At 36.7% G+C, this 14,211-nt stretch overlaps 1 protein-coding gene across 1 annotated transcript in view; it reads left to right on the plus strand.

Moving 5' to 3' along the window:
• The first annotated feature begins 532 nt into the window (after window positions 1-532).
• The window catches only part of XIRP2 (xin actin binding repeat containing 2), a 53,617-nt gene continuing 39,938 nt past the window's right edge, over window positions 533-14,211 (plus strand). Inside the window, exon 1 of the mRNA XM_075431058.1 lies at window positions 533-892. Within this exon, the coding sequence (XP_075287173.1) occupies window positions 533-892 (360 nt within the window). The remainder of the gene's footprint in view (window positions 893-14,211) is intronic.

A 14,211-nucleotide genomic window follows, 5' to 3' on the forward strand; every position in this document is an offset into this window, starting at 1 on the left:
CTGTACTGGGATGTGTTTCCAAACTACCCAAGTACTCTCACAGCTAATGCAGTAGCCCTTCTGTCTCCTGGCTGCATTAAAATGCTGTGTCTCACTCTACAACACTGACAGCTGTATCAAATCTAAAAGAAACCAGCAGTCACCTGTCACAACACCTTTCAGTGTAGCACACACTGATTACCAGGCACTCATTCATTAGCCCCACTTTGTTTGAAACTCTCCCTAATTATGTGCTTGCTGCTTTTCCATTCATGATAGACAGCAAATCTGCTGGCAAGCTTAAGAATAAAACATCTGAACCTTAGTTCACTATTTAATTAACATATTCCTGCTTAAGAATAAAATATCTGAACCTTAATTCACTATTTAATTAACATATTCCTGCTGTATGAACACGCTGAACCCTGTCACTGACACTTAACTGGATCTGGTCTTACAGGATCTCACTTTCTATTGGGAAGTGGCTTCTGTCCATGCCACCAGTCTGTGCCCTGGCCTGTCCCACGACCCTCAAGGGCTCTCTAGCCGCCCCATGGTGGCCTCTACCGGCACAGTGCTGGCTGTCTCTGACCCCAGGTACATGTTGCATTGGCAGGGCATGCTGGAGCTGGCAGACTTTCCCCTGCAGAAGGGCTCTGTGGAGCTCCTCAAGCAGAGATGGGAGTCCACCAATGCTACGAGACCTGGCCCGATACTCTGGTGCTCGCCAGGCCCACAGTCCCTGGTGCTGGGTAAGATCAGCTGCAGCAGCACCATGGAGAAAGTACCGGCAGACAGCGGGAGGGCAGATGTGTTCCAGGAGGAGACTGTGGGCAGCCCTCAGCAGATCGAGCACTTCCCCATCACTGTGGAGGAGCTGCGAAGCCACTTCGAGGCCCTGGTTGGCAAGAAGGTAAGTGCCTAGGCTGAGCGGGCACCTTGAGGGAATGGAGATGGGCCCCAGGGCGGCTTCCCCAGTCTCACACCTCCCCTCTCCTGTGCCCTGCCGGGGATGGGCTGTGCCGGCCACAGCTCCCAGGGATGTCCTGCGGACAATTTGGATTAGTATGTTAATATTAAATGTTCTATAGCTTTCCTTATTCCATAACCTTATTGGTTTGGATCATTTTAATGGCTGCTGGCGCTATCTGCCAACCTGTCAGGTAAGTTAGTGTGCATTTGTGCTTGGCCGGTGCTTTTAAGGGGGAGGAGAAAAACAGGATATTACGGTCTCGGAGAAGAAGTCCCAAATGAAACTATTTGCAAATACTCTAAAACTTTCTGAAGCAATTTATTCTTATTTGTAGAACAGTATTGATTCCCTTTCAACTGAGAACCTGCTGTCACTTCACCCGTTGGCTTTCACTGTAACGTGACACGCCTGGACAAACTGCAACCTTTATTTGTCCTCAGATTTTTGTCTGAGAAATGTCTGTGCTTTCTTTGAACTATTTGGGGAGAAGCTAGACTTTTTTGAAGCTTAAAAAAAATGCTTCAGAGAAGTACAGGATAGTGAAAAGTTTATTAGTAATCTTAATTAGGGCAACTTCATTTGTTTTTGTGGCTAAAAACTCTTTCAGAGTGCTCTAGCCCTTCTGCACGAAAACTAAAATGTCCATGCAGGTTTTGGTTGCTGATGGAACACTACATACCTTCCACATTGTAATTTCTCGCTTCTTGTTCCACTACCAGGTTAAAAACAAAACAAAACAGAACAACAACAAAAATTCCCTTTTGAATAATTTTTACCCTGCTTCTCAATCAAAACTTGATGTCATAACTTGGTGTTCTACTACCTTCTAACTGGTGTAGGATAACCCTACCACTCCATGTAGTCAATCATTTACCCATTTAATTTTAATTCCCAGAGTGATTTAAACATGGCTTTCTGGTCCAGAAACTAGAGTTCAGAATAATGCATGCTGACTGTAGTACAATTCACACACAAAATTGTGCTATTAAAAGATATTAGAAAGCTTTTTTATGGGAGCGGTAAAATAAAAATTCATGTGATTCATGAAAGATCTTTTCACTGACTTAAGACACATAGCACAAAAAGTAGCAAATAACAATAAAATAAAAGTTAAAACTTTATGGGATTATTGAGCACTTTAAAGACCATATAAAAGAGTCATAGACTGCTGCCGAGTGGCATACTCAAATGATTTTAAGGTGGAGATCTTTTTGGTTGATCTAACTTAAGTCATTTTTTAATAATAGCAAAATAAACTTTTTTTGCTATGAAGCAGTACCTTCAGTATTGCAGACATGATCATTCAAATTGGTTCTTTTTTAATCTTATTGATATGAACTGCTCCTTACTGAGTGAGAAAAAATAATTTTTTGGACTTGAACAGCATTCTTCACTTGACAGGACTGCAGACCTTTAAGCAATAATTACCAAGATAGTAAAACAATTCCTTACTCCCAGTCTCAGAACTGTTACATCAATTAAATATTACTTTGTTAGGGTTTCTTTATAATATTTGCCACTACTCCACCTGCAAATGCTTTGAATTCCTGTGCAGCTTAGAATCTGACCATTAGTATTGCTATTTCACTAATACTCTTTATAGAAATCATTTCCAAGTAGATCTCTTTTTGCTCGGTGTTCCTCCAAGAGAAAATTTATCATTTCAGATGCAAAAGGAAAGCAAAGGCTTAGTAAAAAGAGTGGAAGGTGGGGAGAAAGAGTCAAGGAAATGTTACTTTCCTCTATCTTATCATTTGTTTGCCAGGAGTGCTGCATACGAAATCTATATGAGTAGACCTCTAGTTAAAATCATTTTTTTTCTCTGGCCAGCCAGAAGTGGAAAAAGAGGTGTACTCTGTACAGAACATTCCTTCTTGTTAAGTCACTGAAACTCAAGCAGGAATTGCAACTGTCAAGAACAGTATCTTGCAGAGAGCGCTGAATAGCAGACGGTGCTTATAGACTGTGAAGTAACAAGGGGAGCAACAACATGAGGAACAGGCCCTGTATTCAGAATTCAAGTGGAAAAGCTTGAATTCTGTTATCCTGTTCAAGTAGCTGTCTTAGGAAATAAGATCCATATTGCCTTTGAGGATTTATTTCCCCAGCATTGTAAAACATCTTGAGGTTTCCAAGAAACAATCAATATGAAATGTAGAAAAATGGAACCTGCATCATAGAAGACTTTCACAATCTAAGCATTAATTCAACATCTTTACTTAAAAACAAAAATTTGAAAGTGAGTCTACAAAAAATGTAGGCATTCATACCAAGGGTTTCTGATGCTGAAGAAGTGTGGATACTTATACTCAGGCCATCCACTTACAAATCTTGGCAACACAGACCAAAAACAGGAACGACAAGGTTTCAAAAAAATGTGTGAACACCATAAGCACAGGAGTTCTATGAAAGGACAGATTATTTCAGTAATATGAAAATTTGGAGCCAAATAGATGCTGGTGCCAACAATGGCATCAACGCCTATGCCTAAGATCTAATGGCACAAAAATAAATGTAGAAATTACTGATTCCTCCACTGGTAATGGTGAATAAATATGAAACAAAAATATCATATGAGAAAAATATGATCCACAACAATCGCAGGCTTTGCATGTATAAAGCCTGGATTTTGTATCCTGTTTCAAACTGATATACTGAAGGTATGTAAAGGTGCATATTAAGTATTTGATGTGTCTCTGGTTAATGATAAGGACCGCAGATGTTAGAGATGACAAAGGCAGTTATTAATATTGATATATGTTAAGTATTTTAGTAGTTAAATATTACACCACAAGATAAGATACTTGTCATGAAAACCAATAGAAATTTAGTATGCCTTCAGAAAATACATTTGGACTACAGTCCTATCAAGTAATTGGTATATATTGCAAGGCTATGCAAAGGTTTTCGCAAACTGATTGCTTAAGCTTTGATCTCTTTCAGCCATAGGACATTTCCATGGGCAGAGAAGGGAAGGATGGGGAATGAGCTGAGGCATTTTGCTTGCATTTTTGTAGCGGTTTCACCCAGAATCGATAGAGAAGGTTAGAAATGGCCATACGTAAAACTAAGTCAAAGCCATAGAAATCACAGTACAATTTTTAAAATTTAAACAAAATGTCTTTTAAGGCTTAGTATCACCTAACTATATTACAGTTACTTTGTGCATCAAGGCATGTCATCATTAGCCTCACGCTCAAAAAAAGACTGCAAATTGTTGTAACCCTGCTTGAATGGACTATCTCTTGACTAATCAGACTTTCAAGACTAGAGTCCATCTTACTACATTATGGCATAGGAAAAATAGATTTTATTCTAAGAAGGCAAAATACCACTGATTAAAAATTCTACAACCTCTCATTCAGGTTGCTTTTCCATTGCAGTGATGTTATTTGTATATGTACAAAATGAATAGAGAAAAATCAGGGCAATTAAATAATGTTAAACCATGAAGTGACTTCTAAACAATTAGATCAATCATATAAGGCACCCTCTGCTGGTTCAAAAGTGAAAGACATTCTTCTAGGAAGCTGCAGATATATTTAGACTTTTGGCATATTTTTCTTCCTAGTGGCTACATCGTGAACAGTGCCCAATCCTAATTGTTTGAATGGAATTAACACTTCACGCTGCAATAAGAGAACACAAAAAAGAGTAAATAGAGTCAGGGACTAGGTTTAATAATTTTGAAGCTAAATCACTTGGTGAAGTCAAATTACTTTTGCCTGAAATTATCCAAGTGGAACTTGGAAGTATTTCCTTTTTAAGATTATTAATTAGTTAATTATTGTCTGCTGCTGGAGCCCTTTAATGAAAGCCTACAGTATCAGGCCTGTCTATATCTTTCCGTTATTTAGAAATAAACTGATGTTCCGTTCTGATAAAATAAAAAGTCTTTTCCCCTTTCCTACAGGAAAAGGCTATCTCTTAGGAAGTAATACAATATTAAAACATCAATTTTCTGTACTGATTTATCACCCCCATGAAACAACTACTTTAGTTTGTTAGCCCTCAAAGGCACTGGAATGTTAAAGCAACTAAGGCCTATGTTTGCTGGGAAGTGATTATGTACGTTTTTCTTAAACTATATTAAAGCATCCCAACTGAAAAAGTAATTTCATGCTTATTTTTTAGAGAAACCTATTCAAAGAACTCATTAAAACCATTCATTTAAATAATCTGGTATATGTTCATTAAACTGTGTCCTTTGCAAAAAACACACAAACTGCTGCCAGAAAGTAAATGAAGGGAACAGACGTTTACTGTAAAAGGTTAGACCTTCATTAAAATTGTTTAAACAAGCAACATCTTTTTTCCCTTAACATTCTTGGAAACACTTATATTATTTTCGCAAAACCATGTAATGCAGAAAAGAACGGAAACCCCACAACAACTGTAGGCCGGTTTTGCACCCTGTTAGCACTTGTATCATTTTTATTTTTGTTATGGATAAATGAAAGCAAATAGTGAGGAATGCACGGGATGGCCAAATACTTACCCTTGCTGAAAAGCCTGATATTGAAGAGATAGCTCTATAGTCAGCCCTCTAGATTTTGTCTTCAACTCTTTCTTCGCTCATTCTTTTTGTTACACAATGCATTCCTCCCATTTGTTTTCATTAAATTTTTTCTAACAGCAAAAGATACCACAACAAGGAAATGCCACCTCGTCTATGGGACTTGAATTGTAGATCATGAGGAACACATTTTGGTAAAAATTCACACTTTTTTTTTCCTTAAAGGGAAACTTTTCTTCTCTGCTTTTACTTTCTCAATAAATATATCAGCTCTTTACAGGAGAAACAATCCTTCTCTCACTTTAGTTCTTCTTATTTAACTCATCTCTGAACTGGACTGGCTTTTCACAGTTTGGAAGATGTATTAAATTTTTGCCTTTCTAGAAACTGGGCATGTTCTCAGAGTTCTCACTGATCTCTACACAGTTTGATGCCAGGGAAAGCAGCTGTTCCAATGGTGGGAATGAAGCTTTCCAAAGCTCACAAACTATTGCAGTACAGTGTATATATACATATACACACATACGTATATATAAAACTCTCTATAAAGTACTGCTGTTCCTTCCTGTTTAATCAGTGAATTGCCAGTGATTCACATTCCATCTCTACGTATCACCTGCAGTTATTCTGTTCTTCTGAGCCACTTGCCCTGTGTTAATTACACTGTTATACTTTCATTGTATATACACTCAGAAATAAATATTTTCTGGAGAGCACACCTGCCTTCCTCAGGTGTTATGCAAAACTGGATTTGAAATCAGCACAAACGATTCACACTTGTGACAACTCAATATCTCAGACCTTCTTCACTATGCCTCTGTTAACTAGTTTCTCTAGTGGCCTGTGCCACTAGTTTCACTAGTTGCCTAATTATTAAATAAGTATGTTTAGGCCAAATATTTGAATGTTTTCAAAATAACAGCTTATAATATTTTCCTTTAACAGATGCTCAAGAACTCTTATTCTTCTGCCCTCATTCAGCTTTACTACTTTTTGTGCTTTATTTGGAGGTGTGTACAGCAGAGGAAACAATCTGTAATAGGATCTCACCTTCAAAGGGTAGAATGATCCACTCCTCACAGTGAGGGATGTTAGCAGTAGAGCTATGGCAATGAGAAAGCTTTCTAGAAAAAAAGTAGGGCAGATCAGTTGGAAAATTGAAACTTTTGTGTCACCAGTTCCTTATAAGAAATTAAATTTGGGTTTAATCTCATTAACATACAAAGTATTGTTGAGCAGGCTGCATTTTTATAAGGAACAGGATGGGATGGACTACAGCCATATGCTCTCAACTAAACTATCCAAAGGAAGTCTCCTTTGTGCTGAGATTTAATAGACACATTTCTTGCTTCGCAATGTTCTTGTTGCTTACTGCTTATTCCGAATACACAAAGACTCATATGTATCATGTGCTGTGGATGAGGATGGCTTATATTTAGGATTTGTTGAAGACAACAAATTGCAATGATTTCAGGTGAGGGTCTTATTTTTATCTGATTATTGTCTGGCTCTATTCCCTGCGTTCTTTCTGCCCCACTCTTAAAAAGACTTCTTCCTGTTTTTTTGGCTGTTGTATTTTTAATTTAAAGAAGCACTTTTCATCTGTTATGATGAGTTGAATCTTTAATGGAGTACAGTTAGCTAACAGAAAAAACTATCTGGAAAGTGCATCAAATGCTACTTCCTAGGATGACTGACTTTCCTAGGAAGGCAGTCTAAAAATCTGAGAGTTCTTTCTGGAACAGGGAAGCATTCAGAAAACACAAAGCACATTTTCTGTACAAGATCAAGTCCAAAATTTTTTTTTATGCTGTTGAACACAATCATAGTTCCACCATTACATGGTAACAGATATCCCTAAAAAGCTGCATATACACACAGCAGTTTAATAGGTATTGTAAAAGTCTAGGAAGTGAGAAAAGTGCATAGCTAAAAACACTTTTTAGTAATAGAGGGCTTCTGACAGTTTTTGAGATATTTTCAGGACTTCTGCCTGTATCACTGCAGATATGATGACGTTTTGCCTTTAGTTCTTTCAGTAAAGACCAGTGGAGTAAAAGAGAAATACTGTTTTGTGCTAACTGAAGTTCTACAGCTGAGCCTGTATTTTAGAAATGGAGTAAACAGAGGAGAACCTCATTCACTTCAGGAAAACTGAAAGAACTAAAAGCATCAGGTTGGGTTTTTCTTTCAGAGTGCTAATACTGTAATATAAGGCTATTTGTAGTAGTAGAATAGAAGTGTCTATGTATGTTTCTATATGCAATTTTGAAAATGGCACCAGTGAAAGAAGACTAAGGTGTATGGAAAGAAATACAATATTGTCTCATTTTGTTCTACGTCCTTGTTTTTTGGGAGGATTTAGGGGAGTGAGATTTTTTGGGCTTGGTGTTTTTTTTTCACTTTTCACAGTGCACTGTAAGCTGCAATTGTTACAAGAAGAAATTAGATTTTGAAAGAACCTGACTAAATTCATTTTTTTAAGTTGTTAATTTTATTCTGAACAGATAAGAGATTTGATTATTTTTAATATTTCTTTAGGGTCTGATTTAGCAGAAATTACCTTCTCATAAGTTCAGGCTTATAGCAGACTGACTAGTCTTTGGGTCAAGTCTCCAGCAGGCAGAGAAAAGTAGAGAAGCTCTGCCATCCATATGCAGATGCTGTCTCTAATTTGACTGTGTGCTATTAAGCAAGCACACCAAGAGAACAAAGACATGAGGAAAATGTCCCTTGGGCCGTCTTAGAAAAGTACACACACGAAAAAAAGTCATGAAAGGGTTCTTCTTTAAAGATATGATCGCTTAGAAATGATCCAGAAATTGGACGTTGTAGAAATAACCTTTAACATTTTAAAATCTGCAGAGATCAATAAAGTTGAAACCTTTTAACTTAGAGAGAAGTTCTATGTGATGTCCATTGAGTTTTGTACAGTTTGATCTTGAGGGTGAAGAATTGTGTGTTCTGGGTCATCAAAAAAATTACCTCTTGTCTTTCCAGACACGTAAGCCAGTAAATACCTCACTTTACCCAAGTCTATTTTTGTTGTATGGTTTCCAACCTATTAGCCGGCAGCATCAGAGCTTGATAACCTCTGTGGGAAACTGACCATAAAGCACTTGGAAAGGCACAGCTCCTTTCCACGTTCCAGAAAATGACATTTGGAAAAGTACATTTAATTTATAACATGTTCTTTAACTTCATCCCCACATTTCTTTTAATTTTAGTTTCCAATATTTTATAGACAACATTTCTTATCCTAAGTAACTTCTTCTTAAGTAATTGTTACTTGTGGCAGGAAGCAACAAATCTTACAACATTTTCACTGTCATTCTGTCTGCTGGTATTTGGAATAATTTACCAGTCTGTGGCATCTTAATCAATTCTTGAAGCATGAAAGTGATGTGGAAAGATGGGAAGTAAATGCATCCATTCCTACCATGTCTTGGGAAACAGCACTTCGAGGGAAACATGACATCTGGGTTAAACTAAGTTGATTAGGAAGGAAATAAGCTTGCAACATAAAGTTTGAGAAATCCACAGGTGGTGGTAGGCAGGGGAGAGCAGATCCATAAATCAAACAGGAGTGAAAGAGACCTTACTTGCTGTTGCAGAGTACAATGTGTAATATGTCAAATGAACTATTTTAACTTAACAATCAAATAAGCACCTGCACCAAAACATACTGTGTCAATAGGCTATTAAATATGTAAAATGAAACCCCCAACATGTCTATTTCTGTTATGTTTCCTCCAACCTGTATAAGTTTGTGAGAACAAACTGTTAACAATTCTGTTATTCTCTGACAAAAAGAAAAATGGACTCACCATGCTTTCTCAAGTTGTTGTCACAAGGTTGAAGTAAATGGGTCCAAAATAACCATACTCAGGAGTTTCATGCTACTGTTCTGAATCTTCATGAAAGCAGAACAGTTCCTGGGTTTTGAAAGAGAAGTATAGCACAGAATACTTTCCACCTTTATCTGTCCAAGGCATAGGTAGTACCAGTATATGGGCAGATGCCTATGTAGGCCGTTATAGTACAGCAGGTACAAATGATCTGCTAAGTACACTTTACAACATCACCTCTCTTAATAGAAGAGATCCTTCAGGGATCCTTTTCATAAACGAGATCTCTCCTATGAGCTTCTGTTTGTGCTCCCTTAGCTCTGTGTCTTCTCCCTTTTGTCAGCTCTTCTTTTTGTTCTGTTGTCTCCTTCAAAAAAAGTTCTGGAAAGATAGGATCCTTTTATAGATGTTTGCTGCCTAGATTTAAAGTAACATGGCATGTTATCTCACAGCTGAGCAATCTCTAGGCATTCAGCAAATGGAAAAAAAAAATGAAAAGAAAACACAATTGCCACACTTTAACCCTGTTTCTTTTTTCACTCTTCTGTGTCATGGTGTGATGGTACGTTTGTTTCAGCTGTAAGACTTGATTAATAACATTGGAATAGCAGATGTTACTCAGGATTAGGCAGTTCGTGAACTTTGTATACCCAGGAGTGTTCAAGCTATGCATTGTCTTTCTCTGAAGCTGTTTATATGAAGTTCTGTCATAAATAATAAATATCATTGCTGGACTATGGGCATGAAAATGGTCTAGTAATACCAGTTTCAAGAATCTCCCTAGTTATGCCTACTGCCTCAGAATCTCTGTCATTTACAGTAATTTATAGCTCATTTTGATTTCTCTGTGGCTACATCTCTTAAATAATACCCTCTTTATACGCTCATTATTATTCTTCCAATGTAGAATATGTTTCATTTTCTCTTATTACTCTTTTTCAAACATCAGCCCATATCTGACCAAACAAAATGCTATTTCTTAAAAATATGGAATGCTGATAATATATCATTTTACTAGCTTTTATAGATAGTAATATTGTCGGGGAAAAAACTAATTTAAAAACATACAATAAATATTAGGTAAAAAAGCCTTTGCTTAAGATAATTAGTTGAGCCCGTATAAGCACTGTATTAGAAAATAAGAAAAAAGCAGAGGGTAAATCTTAATTTAGCTCACTGAGAAAAAGTTTACAAGGGATTTTAAATTCAGGAGTGCTGCAGACTTCACCAAAACTTCCCAGCATTTATGTCTCTGGTGATGCGCAGAGCAAACCTCTTAGAAGGTTCACTTGATGTGCCCTGTATTATTACCGAATAAATGAAAAATTATGAGCACTTGAACACATATTGCTTACTGTAGTTTTGGAAGCAATACAGAGAGTACACTATTTGTCTAAGTTTTTTAAATTAGTATATATTTAATGGAAATAAATACATTTAAGACTTTAAAATTTACTAAGGGAGATACTGTCTTTAGTTAGACTAAGCCTCTTGACTGCAACAGAGGGATCTGCCTTAGTTGCTTGAACAACTGAAGCAAAATGGTGCTTCTGTCCTGCTTCTAAAAGTGATATCAGTGGAGGCTGGATACTAGCATGCTCAGTTTTACTGGAAAATTATTAAATCTTAGAAGCCAGGCAATATTTTGGAAGGAAACAAAGTGGAGGGTCGAGGGAGAAGACTGGTGTATGTGAGAATGTGCAGCTAAAATAGAGTGCCTACTAAGAATTAGAAATATTAGTAATTTTGTAAATTCATTTGCTTCCCCACTCTGCTAGTGCTTTTGTTTCTGTTTCACACCACAACATACTCTAATAATTTCCAGCTATTTAAAAAAATTACAAAAAATCATGAAATAGCAGATGACTGTGGAAAATGACAACAGAAAGGATGTAAATGTCGGCAGCAATACTAGACAAAAAATGATCATGTTAAAACCCATCACTTTCATAATCATTATTTTGTTTTCTTAAGAGCAGAGACACACACTGAGATATTTTAAGAACGTTAAGAGGTCTAAACTGATACTCCTCTGAATCTAAGTAAATTACAGCAAGAGACTGTGCAAAGAAAAGCATATATTGTAAGTGAATTTACAAGAACTAAACAAACAAAAAACCCAAGCCCACACATGCTTTCACAAAACCCCAAATAAACAACATTTTTTTCCTGTCCCATACCTGCAATTAGCAATAGCATTGCTAAAATATCTGCTCTTCAATTTCCACTGTAAGGTTTATTTTATTGCAGAAGCTTTAAATAAAACTTTATTTTGTGAAAACAGAGTAGGATTATTTACAAAAGTAGAGTTTTTTTAAATCTTGTGGTAAAACGTTTTTGAATTACTTTGGAATTATGATATAAAGAGCAAGGACCAGTTATCATGTTTGATTGAAATGTTTGATACATGTAAGTAAATAAAAAAGTGAAAAAAGCAAGAGGAGATAGAAGAGGAAAGCTACTGTGTTTAATTTTTACTGTTTCAAATCTTAATTTGTGCCTCTTAATCTTAATATGTGGTGAGATAGCATTTTATGCTGCCACAGGTCATGGTTTTGGAAAAAGGACTCTGAAGTTATTCTTGGTTACTAATCACACTGGATATAGAAGACAGTTTCCATGACTTGAACCAAGCCTGAAAATTGTAGCCTGTTGATGCTGATTACAAAGCTATGCTGCCTGTACCCTCTCCAGGCTTTTGTTGCTGTTCTTTCTTATATACGTGACATTAAACACAGCTGCCTCAGATCTGGACTTCTTATTTTGCATGTTTTGCTGGTAATGTTATTGCCAGTGATTTATATAGACTTCTAGTACCAACTTAGTGTAAATTCTGTTTGATTTGTATGTGATAAAAAAAATAAAATTTTTTATTTTGCAGTTTTCGTAAACTTTATCTTGATTTAGTTTTTTACAGATATTGTACCTGGCCTACTTTAAACGATGTTACTCAATCACTGTAGCATCACATGCTTGAAAAAAGCTCATTACAACATGCGTGGTCACTGTCTAGTTACTAAACAGTGGCCTCAGTTTCCTTATGTGCTTCTAGAACACACAACTATTTTGTCCGTTAAAACTGCCATAGGAGATGCAGAATTGCACAGTGTTGGTTTAGGAAGGGAAGTTTCTGCAGCTGCTCTGAGTCCTATAGTTACCTGTTTAATCCATTGTCCAGTTGCTGATTTAGCACAAATATTCATTATCACACTGTGAAAACTGCTATAAAGTTTCAAATCAACACAGTACAATGAGCTGCATAAAACAGATAGTGCTGCCTTGGGACAGAGTCTGAACAGCTCAATTTAATTTATGCCAAACACTGTTAACAACTGAAAGAATTTCCAGGCTTGGCTCAAAGAATTCAGCCATTGCTTTTTAAGCAGTAAGACCAGGGACCCCATATTAATTTTGCTATGGTGATAAATGGCAAATCAGTGGGAGTTTGGGCAATTAAGAATGAACTCTATAGGCATTTAAAGGCAGAACTTAGCCCCTCGATGTTTTTTCTTAGTGTAGAGCCCCATTCTGAGATGGCAATTCTCCAAATAGATCTTCTTTTTGCTCAGATTGACAACAAGCTCTTTTCAGGGCCTCTGTTCCATGTATACAAGCAGAGTTATTTTATGCCCTTTCTCCAAATGAAAATACTGTCTTATTTTAAAACTGTCTGTAACAGATGAAAAGTATAAGCATCTCTGGAGCTGGTCTGAGGATAAAATGAATGAGCAGGTTCCAAGCAGCCACAGGGGGTTTTTTAAAGCCTCTTGAGAATTTCTGTCTTAGTGAAGTGGTGCATTGCAGAGCATCAACCAAGAATCGTGGCTTTGTCTCAACAGTGTGCTTACTGGCTTCATCAAGTTTATGCAGCAGGTGTTACTAGCACTCCTCTGTAATAGTCACTTTAGGGGGTTTGTCATCAATCTTAATAATACCATCAGCATTCCAGCAGATGGTAGACATGATTCCATGCACTCCCTGACTCTAAATTGCACCAGAATGGATTTCCATCATACTTTTAATTACAAATGAGGAATATATCAGAAACAGGCTTGTCTTATGCTAGCATTTCCAAAGGCTTTTTCCAGGCAGGCCAGGACTATGATGCCTTATCTTTTATTTTTTTATATTTCACTGAGATTGAGAGATTCACAGGAGATATTATCAGCTCATTCAGCACTAGAATTATTCTCAAATCATTTCTGTGTACTCCCCAGGAAAGGAGTCTCTTGTTTTGAATTGGAATTTGAGATCCAGCTTTTGTAGGCCATAGTAAATGTTAGGAGCCCGTCCAGCAAAGCGCTTAGACATTAAGTATAACTTGAATTGCTGTTGAGAACAATTATCTGAATAGTAACCCTCAAGTATTTAAAGTCATAATCACAGTGAAATGCATTGATGGATCGAGATTTTATTTAACTATTTTTAAAGCAACAGATTTTATTTCTAAACACTAATACTACCGCTCCACTCATTTCCTCCCTCATGATCCTTTTATGGATTTATTCTTTTCCTTTCAACCTATGTGTTTTCTTTGGGCCTACTACTTCTCCACCTCTTTGTAGTTTCTTACACGTGCATTCTTTTAGCAGCAACCATAAATAAAATGAAAGTTAGGTGTTAGCTACCTTTCCTTTAGGTAGCACATGTAACAAAAGTAGTTAAGACATGAGGCGATGGGGATGAGTCCATTTTTTAAACACGCTTAAAGATACCCTTTAAAAACAGATTAAATACTTTGAACATTAATAGTAGTTTTGGCAATCTATTTAATATACTGACTGCAAATTCCTCTTCCAATCCAAGGTAGTTCAATATATGCAGAAAAGGTAGCAGTAATTTGGTAAATAGTTTTGCTCTATTTAAAACTTTATGTGTTGTGACTTACTGGCTTT

This window comes from Opisthocomus hoazin, chromosome 9, assembly GCF_030867145.1.
Source record: "Opisthocomus hoazin isolate bOpiHoa1 chromosome 9, bOpiHoa1.hap1, whole genome shotgun sequence".
In the NCBI taxonomy this organism is placed as follows: Eukaryota; Metazoa; Chordata; class Aves; order Opisthocomiformes; family Opisthocomidae; genus Opisthocomus; species Opisthocomus hoazin.